We start from the raw sequence: 14,956 nt of genomic DNA on the forward strand, positions 1-14,956 counted from the left end.
CTGTTGTATGCTAATCCCCGTTTATGTACAGAAACATGAAGGTTGTAGGTGATGCTAGTAGAGAATCAGAGATCTCATCCATGTGCAACTTTGCTGAAAGTCCTTCTTGAATCCTGAATTTTGTAGCTTCTACATGCTGTTCGTAAAGTTTTAAGAGAGAGTATCAGTGAAATCAAACCACTGCTAGCAATTATTTTCTAAAATAACCCATAATAAATGCCAAATACTTCATTTTATAAATTAAACCACAATAAATAAATTCAAAACTTGTGGCATTCATTAAAGGAGAAAGACATCTACCTTTTGCAATTCAACAACAACAAAAAAAGGTTTGTATTGGAGCCATTTAAAGAAATGAGACTAAGTTTTATAAATCTAAACTTAAATCTGAATGGTTGTTAAAAATTGGTTTTTAAACAACAGCGGATCAGTTGATTGACATTTATGCATCTCTGGACACAAGAATGCAGAGACGGTATTTCAACAACTTTTTTCTTTTCCTCACTGATGTAACATCCCATCTCTGGCTATTAACTGCATAAGCCAGCTCTATAAATAACACCAACGTCAGAGAAAAAGCATCACCATTGGATCCTCTTATTCTTTCCCCAGATGTAATTTTTCCCAACACATGAATCAAATGACAACAGCCTGACATGTGTGCGTCTCGACCGGCCAGCAGTCCCCCATGGCAATCGCTCTCTTTCTCCTACGCTCCAAACTGAGAGGCTGCATGCTGCCTCAACTTCTCCTCCAATCCATCATTGCCTCTTTCAATTTCCACCTTGGCCCTACAGAGGCCTGGACTCTTGACCAAGTGGGAAAAAGATTAAAATGGAAAAATGTTGCTTCCCTGCAGCAAGAGATTTGCTTTTGCGGTTTGTGGGTCTCCCTCACTTCCACTGTGTCAGTGGGCATAAATATGCTAATCAAGGACAAACTTCCCAGGAGTCTCTTAATAAAGGCTTACAGGTTCTGCATAATGTAACATTTGGATATCAAGGTTCAAGGGTCTTGTAGGAAACTGATATTCCAACTTCTGGATGGGGCTGTAAATTCTCCACAGCTCATTTCAACTTATTCTCAGGTAACTGTGGGATTTGAATTGGACAATGTTGAAGATATTAAGAGTTCCACATGTACTTTCTCATGTGGATTCATTAGCCTCAAATTGGTTGAAGCAGAAATAAATCAATTTGCCCATTCCCCCTGCTCCCTGAAGGACACGACCCTCAGCCGCAGCCTGAAGGTGAATGTATTCTGCAGCACACCGCTCCAGAGTGAACTACAGCCTGCACATACTCTGTGTCTGCAGAACAGCGTGTCAAAGCCTGCACGTCTGAAGTGTTTTATTGATCTGTGTAACACTGGCCACATTGTTTAAAAGGTGAAAAAGCTATAAAACAATAAATAAAAAACATAAAAAAAGTGGGATTAAGATGCACCATGAATTAAATTTCAGGTTAAATACACTTTTTAAAGCATGTTAGGCAAACCGTGTTTTACTATGCTCAATGCTCCATAAAGCAGTTGATAAGTACCATGAATCAAAGCTAATGGACCTTTGTTATGGGTGTTCAGGCATAGCAGAATGCAGAACAGTATCCTTATTTGCATCTCCTGATCTTCATATTAAAAATCCAGGCAGAATCACTATTCACTGCAACAGGGGGAGCTTTTAGAGCCACTGAGTTACTGGTGCAGTGCAGCGACTTAGAAAATTTATGACTGTTTCAGAACCAGACTGTTGGAGGGGCTGTTATGATATTGGGGTGGGTCTCATCCTGCAGAGCTGGTGAATTAAATTTTGTTACACAGCAGTGATATTGATATTCTATCCACAGTCATTCCATGTGGACACAAACATGGAATAATGCATACTTGGTGAGTTTTAAATTCCGTTTTTATGTGTGCACTTCTGAAGCAAATTACAGACATATGCAACAACTACGCTATATTATCCTTTATGAGTTAAATTAGCAAATTAGGTTCGCAATCAATTCTGAATGCAGTTACTGGCAAAATTACACGTGATCTGCTGCCATCTGCTGGCAGCTGATATTATGAGCATGAATGTATACCTACCACTGACCGCAATGAAAGAGTTTCAAACATACGGTCATACAGAAACATCATTTTTCACAAAATTTGCAGTTTTATAACAGCCTGATCTTTTCTAGAAGGTTCTATGGAATAATGAAGTTTCATAATAATTTCACAGGCTTTAAGTTTGAAATATTTCTGTAAAGAATAAATATTCATAGTGTTGACCTTTCCATTTTGAGACTTCTGCAGTTTGCCCAGGGAACATTTCTCACAGGTCTGGGTTTTGTTGTGCAACCGTTTTCTGGGGACAAACCACAGTTTCAAGATGTGGGAAGTTTGCAGATCGTCAAATTTTAAATATTGATCCCTGAGCCACTTATTGGTCATTTTTGCCTTAAGACATGTCAATGTTAAAAAAAATAATAAAAAAAATAAAGTTCTTAATGACTTGATAAATGGTTTAATGGGTTGAAATTGAAGTCACTTTTCAATATTTTTGAGTTGAGGAAAACAATTATTTCAAGCACCACTGTATCTTAAAGCAACTTCAATTCAGCCAGAATGCAAAGTAAATTAGCCTGCCCTATCATCACAGTAAGTTCATTGAAATAATCTGGACTAAAACAAGTTGAAAGTTATCTTTTATTGCATTTGAATACATTTTAATAAATTAATTGCATTTTATCTAATAATTCTTCACAGAAATGCATGTATATATGCAAAATATCTAACATTGAAAAACAATTTTTACCAGAGTTTTAATCAAGACTGCACTGAACTGTACTGTGCAACCGATTCATTTCAAATGAAAATAAAAAGTTTTTGATTTTAAGTTAAGTCTAATAAGACAGTTCTTGTGACGTCACACGAATATCTGAATTAAGACAGTCTTCAACCCAAGATATTACAGTTCTTATGCAAGCCTGAATTCAAGTGACAGCAGTGATTCATTAAATCTCCTCTTCAAGCACGAGAAAGCAACATGGGGTTTGCTTATTCCTGGACGCTCTACTGAGCACGGTCATGTTCGGGAGCCTGAACGTCCAGAGGGTACTACTGCCACCTGGCAGGTTTATAGCATGATCATTTGCATGCTGAGAGGTTATTTTGAGCGACACAGGAGGGAAGATATCATTAATATAAGACACCACCTAATGAGAAGAGACAAGAGACCCATATGTTGTACGAACAAGCGGGAAAATAGTGAGGTGCAACTCAAAAACATGTCTCTATTACATGGAAAATTGGAGAAGAAAATTCACTATACAAGGATTTCACACAGACCTGTGGAAAAAATAAAGTGTTTGTATCCCTTAAATCCTTGAATTACAAACATAAAGTTTGGTTTCTTTGAATAGAACAACACAAAATAGTGAATATTCTGATCATTAAAGTTGAAAATAATAAGAAAAATGTTTGATAAATTTCCTACAAATAAAAATCCGTAGTGTGGATTTATGTACAGCCTTCCCAAGTTAATGTAGAATCACTTTTGACTGCAGCTGCAACAGTTCAAGTTCAGTCAGACTGAATGAGAAGGTAAACAATGATTTTCAAGATCATGATGCTGTTTGTTCAACAAACCTGGGAGACTTTCACAGAACGGTCAAATATATTTTTACTAATTAGGTGATTTCTGAAGACAATTGGTTGCACCAAATATTAATCAAGGGCATAGGTGACTGATTATAAATGCACACCCCACAATTAAAATTAAATTCAAAATAAAAACTGCATAAACAAATAACCATTTATTATTTTCTTTTTACTTTTACACTTATTTGCCTCTTTATGTTGGGTTGGTCATAAAAGCACAATAAAATGCATTAAGCTTTATGGCAGCTTTATGGTATGAATACCTTTGGCAAAAGTTGCAGTGGTTTGTCACAGTTTGATGCAGCTACCTATAACTTCAACAGCATGGCACAGTCAAAGAAAAGCAGCCTGCTTTGGGATAGAAGAATTAATTTCCGATAAAGAAAAGAAAGTCTAAAATCAACGAAGCCAGCAGCAACACCTGGACCCTGCTGGAGCTCCAGGTGCCTGTCTAATATGAATAGAAATATAGATTCAAATGACAATTTCACAGCTACACACATAAAAATGGAGTGCATACACAACAAGAAAAGTTTGATTGTGTGATCTACAAACTGCACCTGCCCTTTTGACATAAACCTAATCAGCACCAACTACAAATAATCAAGACAAGAAAATGGCTTTTTGGCATTTTTCTTCCTCTGCAGGGAAACAAATAATCACAGATGTGCTTTAGAATTCCCTACAGTAATATTCATCACAGTCTATTAGCATGCTAAATTAAAGCCAAACTCAATTCGTTTATCATAACAACTGACAAGGCACAACAGAATTGGAGAACATCTGTTTCCACGTTTTATTGTAATGTCAGAAATGCAGCTGAGATACACAGCAAATCCAACGAAGCGACAAGATTGACGAGAACAAAACTGCCTTCTCCAACCCTCTATTTTTTTTTTCTGACTACACTGCTGGCCAGTAATAAATGTAGAGTAGAAAGAAAACATACTATTTTTTAGGAGAGAACTAAATCTGCATACATCAATGAAATCTTTTTGGGTTTAATGCTAGGATAATAATTTGATTTAGATTGTTTAAAAAGTAATGCATCTACAATTGTCAGTGAATTAAACAACTCATTTTAAAGTTAAAATACAAATCAATTTATAAAATGGACTTTTAAAAACAATACCACAGCAGGAGAGATTTGTCCTTTTTTTATAAGAGAGAAAGGCTTTATTTCTACACCGAAGGGTTTCTTCAGAATAACCTCTTTCTGCAGAAAAATGTCAGAGGTCTGTTGAGATTATACATCCTGGCAAGGAATCAATACAGAATGAGATACAAACCAAAGTAATTCACAGGACCTGTTCAAGGCACCATCAGTTCTGGTCATATTTCACTGGTGATCCTTTACGATCCAACAATATAAGGTTACTGCATGTTAAACTGTGCAAAGATCCAACAGTGTTGGATCTTAGAAATTCTGTTGCTGTTAATTTCAGGTTAAAACTGTCCATTAACAAACTACTTTATACTAATGAATTCTTTGCTAATGCCAGCCAATAGTGTGTCAAATAGCATTGTGCCCAGGTTGTTTGGTTTCGCTCTAACAAAACATCTTTAAATTGGCAAATTTCTGTAACTTGATGTTCTACAGAAAAATCCAAGAACACAAAACTGCAAATAGGTTAATTATCAAAAAGGTTTTCACATTTTTGCATCTGTATGGTCATTCTTATCTTGATTAGTTTGCTGCTATGGTACCTTTAGGGTTTGGAGAGGCCCAGGTTACGATGCGGCGTACCAACCAACAGTTAAGTAGGACTTTCTTGGAGAAGCCATGGTTTTTACGCAAGTGCAGCTGGTCTTCCATCCACTGGGTTCCCTTGGTTGGTGAACACATGCCTCACAGCTCACTAATGTATCAGTGGGGGAAAAAATACATAACTTTATATAAAAAGGATGGTTAAAGTGCATTCTAGCAGATTTCTGTGACTTTTCTGCAAAAATAGTAATCATCAGAAAGCTTAATCAAACGTTTACCATTTGCACCGGCTAATAAAAACACAAACAGCTCCTACCAAGGTGGTGTGCAAAGATAGTTACAAGTACCAGTACTATGGTACTTTAACTATGCCTTAAAACCAAAAGTGATACAAGATCTCATACCTTAATATCGTGAATTATTAAAACAGCCCGATATTCTTTTGTCAAAATGAAGTCTGTCCCACAAAGCTAATGGTTAACCAGTAGCGTCTCTTTTGGACCCATTTGTTCATGCTAAATTAAGGGCTTAACACCAATTCAAGACTAATAGGAGATTCTTTTGAATACACAATAAGATTTATAAAACATTTTCTATTTATGGAAAATAAATAGGAACATTTTCAAATTAGTTGAGTCAGAAGCCATATCAGTTTTTAAGCATGGTGAATATGCAAACCTAGCTACAGTTAGCCACTGATGCTAAAGATAGTATCTGTAACTTCATTTTTAATATTAAAATGTTAACACAATTAACTTCTGTCAGTCCTAAGTCAGAGACAATTATTATTATAACTGTTATGTTATTATCATAACATTGTTTTCTTAATACAGTGCAGCCTTAAATTGGAGCACTTTTTTAATTAGTGCTAATCTAAAAGGCTATTGACTAGTTAAATATATATATTCCCTTTTACTATTCAGAATTTCAACAAGGAACTGGATCGTCAGGTATGAAAAACAGTTTGAAATTGATTAAATCTCTATTCTACTTTATTCATGCAAAACACAAAAAGGATCAGCTAATGTTCTTGAGCCACTTTTCATTGGCTTTTGTAAGCACTATGAAAGTTTAATGTTTGGCAAGCCATAAGCTGCTAATGATGATAAAGTTGGCATCTGGTTTTTGGTTTTTATTGGATGCCAAAAGAGTCAAGATTGTAAGTAAGAGCTTTTCCACAGTTTTTAATGAGTCCAGCTTGCATTTAATCATCTTTAGATCAGAATCTAAAATTTGGCACACTGTTTGCGATCAGAGAAATTTTGTTCTAGCTATAAAAGCACAAAAAAGAGAATTTTCAATCATTGTTTTGACAAAACTAAAGTTAGGGCCTGGTTTGAAGGTTTATAGAGACACTAAACTAAAAGACTATTTCACAGTTTTAAGCAATTGACCACATTTGAGGATCTTGGGTTAAATACTTATGCAAATCTAAGTGGATAATTTTGTGCTGAACAGATATACTTTAAAACACAGTTTGAGATTCAGTAATTATTCATTTTTGTGGAAATACAAAACAAGGAGCATGTTCAGAGTTTGTTCTAATCCAAAATTAGATAAGAATCTACAATATGTGACATCTCCACAAATCTTTTACACCCCTTATTTAAGGTACCTCAAGGCCAGTTTATGATTTGTAAAGATTTACACTATGCAAACCAAAACATTAGGTTTCCCCCAAAATAGTTAAAATCTCATTTCACCAAATTCTTCTGAGCCAGATGTGCCTCTACTGGGAGAGATGCTAATTTTAGGATACTTCACCCTCCAGTTATACACAAGCATAATAAAGGGCAAAACATTGCTGTGTGCCCTTTCTGAGAAAAATAATTCCTTATCTCATGTGTACTGAGCTGCAGCTTCAAGAAGATACATTTTTATTTTAATGTTTTCACATTGGGTTTGAAGACAAAGCAAGCAACACCCTCTTGTTTACTTCTTGCTCAACAATATTAAATTTTTAAATAACAGCAGCAAATATGTTTGACGTGATCAGAAGGAAGAGAAACAATACATCAAGAATGAAAACAATGCTAAATAAAACACGATCAAATGACACCCAGCCTTGGACGAGCCATGAATGCATCACCCTGAAGGTCCAATTACACAAACAGAAGTTAAATCCAAACATCACTGATCACTCAGCTGCTCCAACTGCAGAGCTTTTTGTTCGGTTCCCTCAGATCAGCGATTAGCATCATTCTAAGCAAAGAAATTTAGATCGAGCAACCATCAGCTGTTCCTTCAGGCATTGCCTTACCTTGAGGTAAAAGACAGAGGGTGTGCTTCTTCTGCTTTCTTAGATCTGCAAGTGTTCCTCAGGTTTCACACAAGCTTTATCCCTTTCCTGAGCGGATCAACAGAGTGTAAAGCGGGTGGTAGGAGGAGGAGGAGAAAGAGGAGAGTGGGGGCTGCACAATAAAGCAGCATCAATGAATGGAAGAGAGACTAATACACTTCCTAAAGGACACAGAGGCTACAAGTTAGAGGATGGATTTAGAGGTGATAGTCAGAGTCTCTGGAAGTTGTTTTTTATGCTAAAATACTTTCAACTCTATGCAATTAATTTGTTGGCCAATTTAACTGTGTTAATTTAATAAAACAGTTTAATAGAATTTAGGCTATATAAACCTCAAGAACTGTGTTTATCTGCAGGACTGTCCTGGTCACACTTGTCAGATTGTACAAAATAGCATCTCATTTCTGAAATAAATATTTTTCTTAGCATTGTTTCTTTTTTTTGCACCTCAGTAGTGTTTGTACAATCCATTTTTGGGAGTTTCCCAGTTGTTTTTTGAGCAATCACAACACTTCTGTAGCAAGGCAGGTGGTTTGTTATTGGGTTGGCAGCATACCAAGGAGAGTGGCATCAATTTCAATGTCAATGTCTAATGCATTTATATAGCACTTTATAACAATAAGGACTGCACCAAGGTGATTTACAGCAAGCAATACAGATGGCAAAGAGGAGACAATAAAGGATCAAGAAACTGTGAAATACATTAAAAACGTAGGAAAGGTTGAAAAGCAGAATCCGGTTATCAATATTAACTAGGGTTCAAAGTCAACATGGTCTTTGAGAGTTTCTTAAAGTGATTGATGCCCTGAACAAATTAATGTGAAGAGGTAGGTTGGTATAGAGAACAGTGCCAGCTACTGCAAATAAATTTGGTTATTTGACTTTAGGGTTCTGGATGCAGATTGTTAAAGGTCACAGTGAAAAGATGGTTCCAGACCATGAAGAGTCTTGAAGACTAAGAGAATCTTGATATAATCCTGTAAAAAGCCAACACCGGTGTTATTAGCTTACATTTTCACCTTCTCTCAAAGAGCAAAATGCAGCATTTCTAACAACCTGTAAACGATGGAAGGACTGATCAAAAACCCTTAGACATGCAATATTCTAAAGTGTGTAATAGTAAAAGTATGGATCCTTGGGGACAAAGTATAATCTTTCACTAAAAGTCACAGCTGAAAGAAACTTCATTAACAGTGGCACCAAAAAAAGTGAGTCACTGAAGCTAGATGGCCAGTTTCCAGAATACGTATAACAGGTCTTAAAAACCTGTGATTTGAAAACCAATATTTTACCACATCCTTTCTTTAAAATATTTTAATAATAAACCAATGAAGTGATCGAGTTACAAGTTTTCTCATATTCTTTTTCTTGCTTGTAAGAAATACAATTATGACTGTTTGATGGCATTAACTCATGTATATGAATTCACAAACATCAGATCCTGTACCTTGATAAATAGTTAAACTTAACAGGATACAGCAGGATCCACTAATTGCTTCCACTGAGTGGATCAAGGGTGTTCTGTACCTGAGAAGACGGCAGGGGGGAACCTGAATAGGGAACCGGGAATGCAGCCACGGTTTCTCAGCAGGACAAGACACGCTCACGGCTGAACAGATTGATCCCTTGTTGTGGGATGTGGACTGATGAATGTATGTATGTACAGATATTTTGTTCATTGCGTCGTAACGTGCAAGATAAACTGGCACTGAAGAGGCCTGGACAGCTTAGTGCCTACTGCTGAATTATTTATGTACAAGCATCAGCTGATCTCAGCTCACTGATATTTAAGACCACCCAAGCTCACAAAATATCAATTGTAAACCAGGTATCTTTTACTCTCAAGTCTAGACATTCAAACTCAACAATAGCAATGCCATTTTCTTCTATGCAAAGTAATGTTTAGTAAAGTTTATTTGGAATGCGCAGTGCTGGCCAGTGGATTGTAGCTGTGTCTATGTTTTGACAACTTTAAAATTGTCCTAACATGAAGCTGCAAAATGTTGTACAATGTTCCCTTGGTTTCTCATTTCCAACAATGGATTTAGTGAATACCTTTAAGCCAGTGGTTCTCAACCTTTTTTGAGGTACCAAACCCCCCAATTTCATATGCGCATTCACCGAACCCTTCTTATTCCTCCTCCTCCACTACACCCCCTCCCCCCACCCCGACACACAACATACGTTGCGGTATTCTGATTTAGTAATGTAATTAGCTGTGTTACCACCCCAATGCCACTAGAGGCAGTAGCAACCCCGAAAAGATGCGACTAAGGAGCAGATTTAGACTATAGAATTTGGTAAAAAGAGTGGAACTCCTTCAATCAGTGCTCCTCCGCAGCTCTGATTGGCTAAGCGATGTAACGTGATCCTCTGCAGCAAGTGATGGCAAAGCGGGGCGCGTTATCATAGACATCAATACGTATTGATGTCTATGCGCGTCCTCACGACTTTACACAAGTGTGTCTTTACCTCCGCGGCAGAGGCTCCGCCGAACCCCTGGGGTTCGATCAAACCCAGGTTAAGAACCACTGCTTCAAGCTATGAGAAAGGTTCATTGTAGATTGATCTAGCGTTGGTAGCAATTATTAGATCAATATTTCTTTCAACTTTTGGGAATAAACCAAATTACCTTTTATTAGAGGCAACTGCGATTTCAAAATGCCACAACTTTTCTCATCAAAAGTTAGGTCTCCCTCATTAGGAGATGTCACGCCCAGCTCAAAGGCGAGGACAAAAAAGGTTGACAGACGAGCGGATCTATAGAAACAATCATTTATTTGATGACCAAGATACGCTCCGGGAGATCAAGCCAGCCAGTCAGAGAGAAGTGTGGACCAATGCTGCTCGTTCCGGTCTTGTCCGGAGGGCAAACAAGCTGCCAGTGACTGACTAGACGTCAGTCTTTATCATCTGCCGGTGAGTACAATTAACGGCCCATCTACCCGCTTCCTGAAAAGAAACCAGAAAACACAGGACTAGAGACACCTACTGGAAAGGAGGAGATCGTCACATTTGCATTTGCTGTCCACGTGACGTCATGTGGTGCAGGAAGCCGTTGCACCACCAGGGGGCAGGAAAGAGGACGGGGTCCTGGAATAATAATGAAAACTCTTGAAAATGTCATATACTCCACACTGGCAATCAAACTATGCATCCATCCATTTTCTTACACCCTTGTCCCTCAGTGGGGTTGGGAGGGTTTGAGAAAAATAAATAAATTATAACTCATTTTGAATGCATGTCAATAATTCCTGGCTCCACTTAAAAATCATACCAGAATCATGTATTCAGACCAAATATTAAGTGACAAAGGACTACAAAATTACCAAAAGCATTTAAGGCCTACAAAATTCAAAATAATTTTTACATTTGAAAAAGAAAAAATCTTAGTGATTATTAGTTTATTATTTTAGGAAATTGACTTAAAACATGAACAACACTACTAGTTTTTATTGTTGCATACCAGTAATATTCATTGGTTCTGTCTGCCCACAACTCAAAACTTTCTGGGAAGCCCTGAGGGTGAATCTAAGCTGTTATTATGGGCTCAGGGTATGAAGGTGAGAGCTTTCAGTCTGGCATCATGTTACATCCACATGTGAAGCTCTTATTTTGAGGTAAAACAGGAAGTAGTTTATGGGCCACTTTGTTGGGAAGCAGTAAACTACTATATCCTAGCCAACAGTACATTCTTACTGTTAAAGCATTAAAGAAGTCCAATTTAAATAATTTATCTAGCAACATCTTGGGCATCTGGCAGAAAAAAAGACATTTGAAACTGTAAACCACCAATGATGCTATTATTTAATTTTTTTATGTGTGTGTTTGATCATCTCTAATCTAGGCAGAGTGCAACCTAAAGTAAATATTTAAATAATTAGCAATATCAGAAAAAGAGAGCATTTTCAAATCCTGATTGACAAAAGGGTCACTTTTGTATGAGAATTTCAGACCAGTCATAGACCAGTAATAGACCAGTCACACCTAAATTTGATTATTGTACACCATTTGATTATGACTTATGCACAAATGAGTGATTTTCAAACTCCAACTCAAAATGTAAAAATGTAAATAAAAAATAAGGTATTGCTAAAATGTAAATTTTTTTTAGTGTGTATCAAATCTCTCAGTAAGCTGGATGTATCTTTACACCTCTACCATTTAATGACATGCATTTTGTATTCAAATGAAATCAAAGGTGATATACTTAGAATACATCTTTTCTAAACATTTTCAACACAAATGGAGATAATTGGTGGCAACACAGACTTATCAGTGAGTACCTAAACCACAGGAGAGCTGTGGAAATTACTCAGTAATGAAACTTGTTAACTCCAATAAGATAATAAATGGTAAACAATCACCAGAGCCTGCTGCCAAAATGATGCCATTAACAACTCTCAACAGAACGCCATCAGTGCAAAGACGAGTTTTAAACCCAGGCTTTGTTGAAAGATTACATCCCGAACCAGAAAGCAATACAGCACATCCAGGCAGGCAAACCACAGCATATTTCATGCAGACTAAAGTGGACTACAAATATGTAAGTGGGGTGGAGCCCTAATCACAAGTCATCCTCTCAGATTTGATTATCTGTCCTGCTCAAGATGCCCAATGAAAAATTCCTGAAATATAATCCACATACATTAGATGCTAACAGAAGCCCTTAAGGTGCTTTGTGGTTTGCGTAAGAGAAATAAGAGTGAAGCTTCAGATCTCCTCCACATTTTTCCACTGCCTCTCTGATACAGACACCCACCTACAAGATTTATCCTAAAATCAATTCATGCAGCTCATGTGGAATGGAAATGTTTGTGTTCTGTTATCAAAGCTCTTGCTATATCTGTGCATAAACAGCAAGGAATATAGAGGGGGGGGGGAAATCTAGCACATTTTCTATGCTGATTGAAACTGCAGCTCACCTTATTAAAAAGCATTCTCAGATGTGCTGAGGAAAAGTATAAACGCTAGAAACTAGAGGTGTGCCGCTCGATCGGTCACCGATCATAATCGGCCGATTTTCGTGAAAAAGTGCATGATCGGTGATCGGCGATCATTGGCTCTTGTTGCCGATACCAATCACCTGCATCTCATTTCGCAGCCTGCCTGTGCAGCTGGTCTCCTCTTTCCTTCACACTGCAAACACGCAGCAACAAATCCTGAGCGATGTGGAACTATAACGCACTGAGTGAATGGGGAAGTTTGTGTGTTGTGGAGGAAAATTGAAGCACGTCAAAATGCATCAACACAACGAAGCTAATACGACATAAAAACAATGCCATACTTGACGGAGTTTGGCTACATCGAGGCTCACTGCAGTAAAAAAGACATATGGAGGATCAGATAGCAGGTAAAGCAGCGCACAGCTACAAACAATTACCCGGATTAGAATGACGGTAAGAAAGCTAAACAAATAACCCGCAAAATTATTTAAGTCTTCGAGCTGCGATGTAAGACGCTGGTTCTGCTCTCGCTGTTGAACCGCTGCTACGCGCTACAGGTAGCAATATTTCACAGACGGAGCGCCGCTTCTGCTCCACCTGGTAGTGACTCTCACACCGAACCTCTGCTTAAAGCTGCAGCATCTAACTTAAAAAAATACATTTTACATACGTATTAAAACTTTCGCTGTCCTAACATGAGACAGATAATCTCTAAAAAAAAATAATCGATCTCCTCCCTGCTCTGCATAATTACTCCGCTCAGTCAGAAACAGCCACTCAGAACTGGCAGTAATCAGCTAGCCGCTATGCTATCAGGAAGTTTTCATTCAGTAACTCAGGATTGTTTATTGTAATGGAACCTGTATTTCCCTTTGAATGTTAAGTTTTATACTTGAATTTTTTTGGCAATGTTGAGAGGTTTTATTTTGGGTCTTTGCATTATTTAGCCTCTTCAGAGCCTTCATATGTTGTCAGTCTGTTAAAGATAGTATTACCGATAGCAGTACAATTTGCACAATGCCTGTTTTGTTTAGTTTTCTTCTTGAAAAAAAGTTATTAAAAACAAGCTTTTGTCTAAATTAAGGCGAATTCATGGTTCCTTTTTCCACATAATGTAACCGGTAGTGTTTATGATAAAAAAAATTATAATAATAATTATGTGATTGGTATCGGTGATCGGCCCTCATTTGTGATCGGTATCGGTGGGAAAAAACCTGATCGGCACATCTCTACTAGAAACATCTTCCAGAAGAAACAAGTAATCTAAAGTAGCATCGTACCATCTTTCTTTTAACCTCTAACTCTTTGTAAGGTCTTAAAGGGATTCTAAACCTCAGAATCTACAGATGGATTTGGAGAATAATAATGTAGCATATTGTAAAGAATAGAAAACGCAGATAAAAGACAGAAGAATTTGTTTAAAACAAGCAGAGCATTTCTAGAGAGTCATCCAGGATAAACAGGCTCATTACAGAGGTCATTACCAGCAGAAAAAGAGGTTTGTAACCAAAGGGTGTCCGCTGAATTAAACACGCTCACCTCTATTATCTTTAACGACCACTGAAAACTTTACTGAACACAGTTAGCTTCTTTTACTCATTATCTAAATAGTAAGGAATTTTATGGATCAGTGAAACAAAATGTTTGGATTCTGGGAAGTAAACTTTTATTTTGGCCTAATAAAAATTCCCAGTAGATTTAATTTGTCAAGAAGTTGAAATAAGATTGGGTTGGATATAAATATAGATGCATTTTCCTTGGCTTGTGCCAGTGCACCTGTGGTGCTCAATTTACTAAAAAGTTTAGTTTATCTTAATGTTCCTCGTCAGATGTTTGTACTGCTTCAGTAATAGTAGGCTAATATATGACACATCCAGTAAATTGCTCAGAGATTTGTCTTTGAAATAACTTTCAGTCTGAGCAGACTGAAAGTTGCTTTCTTGGCATCATTGCCCGATTAGAGGATCAGCTGGATCAAAATTTCTATCAGTATCTCTCTGATTAGACCTCAGGTCCAATTTCTTAATACCTGAAAATCAAGCTGCTCCACCTCCTTCTGATGCTCGTATTACCATCTGCTTTCGGTCAGAAACAACCAATCAGAGCAAGGAGAAAGATCAGCACCGTCAATCATGCCTGTGTACTCGCTGCTCAATGTGCTAATGGCGACAACTTATCTTTACGAGAAAAGTGTAAAGGCAGGCAGAGGAGCTTGATTTGTTCCACAGATTATTTTTCTCTTATACAGACACGACATAGAAAACAAACAATATGTAAAAAAAAAAACATTGTTTATAAAAGCTACCTACTGGAGCTTTAAAAAATTTTGCTCTCTGCAATGTAAACTAACATCTGACAGAA

The 14,956-nt window shown here is 37.3% G+C and overlaps 1 protein-coding gene across 3 annotated transcripts in view; it reads right to left on the reverse strand.

The window, feature by feature from the left end:
* The window catches only part of kcnip4a (potassium voltage-gated channel interacting protein 4a), a 138,854-nt gene that overhangs the window by 114,773 nt on the left and 9,125 nt on the right, over positions 1-14,956 (reverse strand). Inside the window, exons 1-2 of one of the 3 annotated variants that reach the window (XM_008435800.3) lie at positions 7,611-7,699; positions 5,350-5,501 (exon numbers count right to left, since the gene is read on the reverse strand). The exons of the other annotated variants lie outside the window; for them this stretch is intronic. Of the exons in view, the coding sequence (XP_008434022.1) occupies positions 5,350-5,488 (139 nt within the window). The 5' untranslated portion in view covers positions 5,489-5,501; positions 7,611-7,699. Of the gene's footprint in view, positions 1-5,349; positions 5,502-7,610; positions 7,700-14,956 lie in introns of those variants that run through there. 3 annotated transcript variants of the gene reach the window in all.

Source organism: Poecilia reticulata, chromosome 18 (assembly GCF_904066995.2).
Source record: "Poecilia reticulata chromosome 18, P_reticulata-male-v2, whole genome shotgun sequence".
Classification (NCBI taxonomy): Eukaryota; Metazoa; Chordata; class Actinopteri; order Cyprinodontiformes; family Poeciliidae; genus Poecilia; species Poecilia reticulata.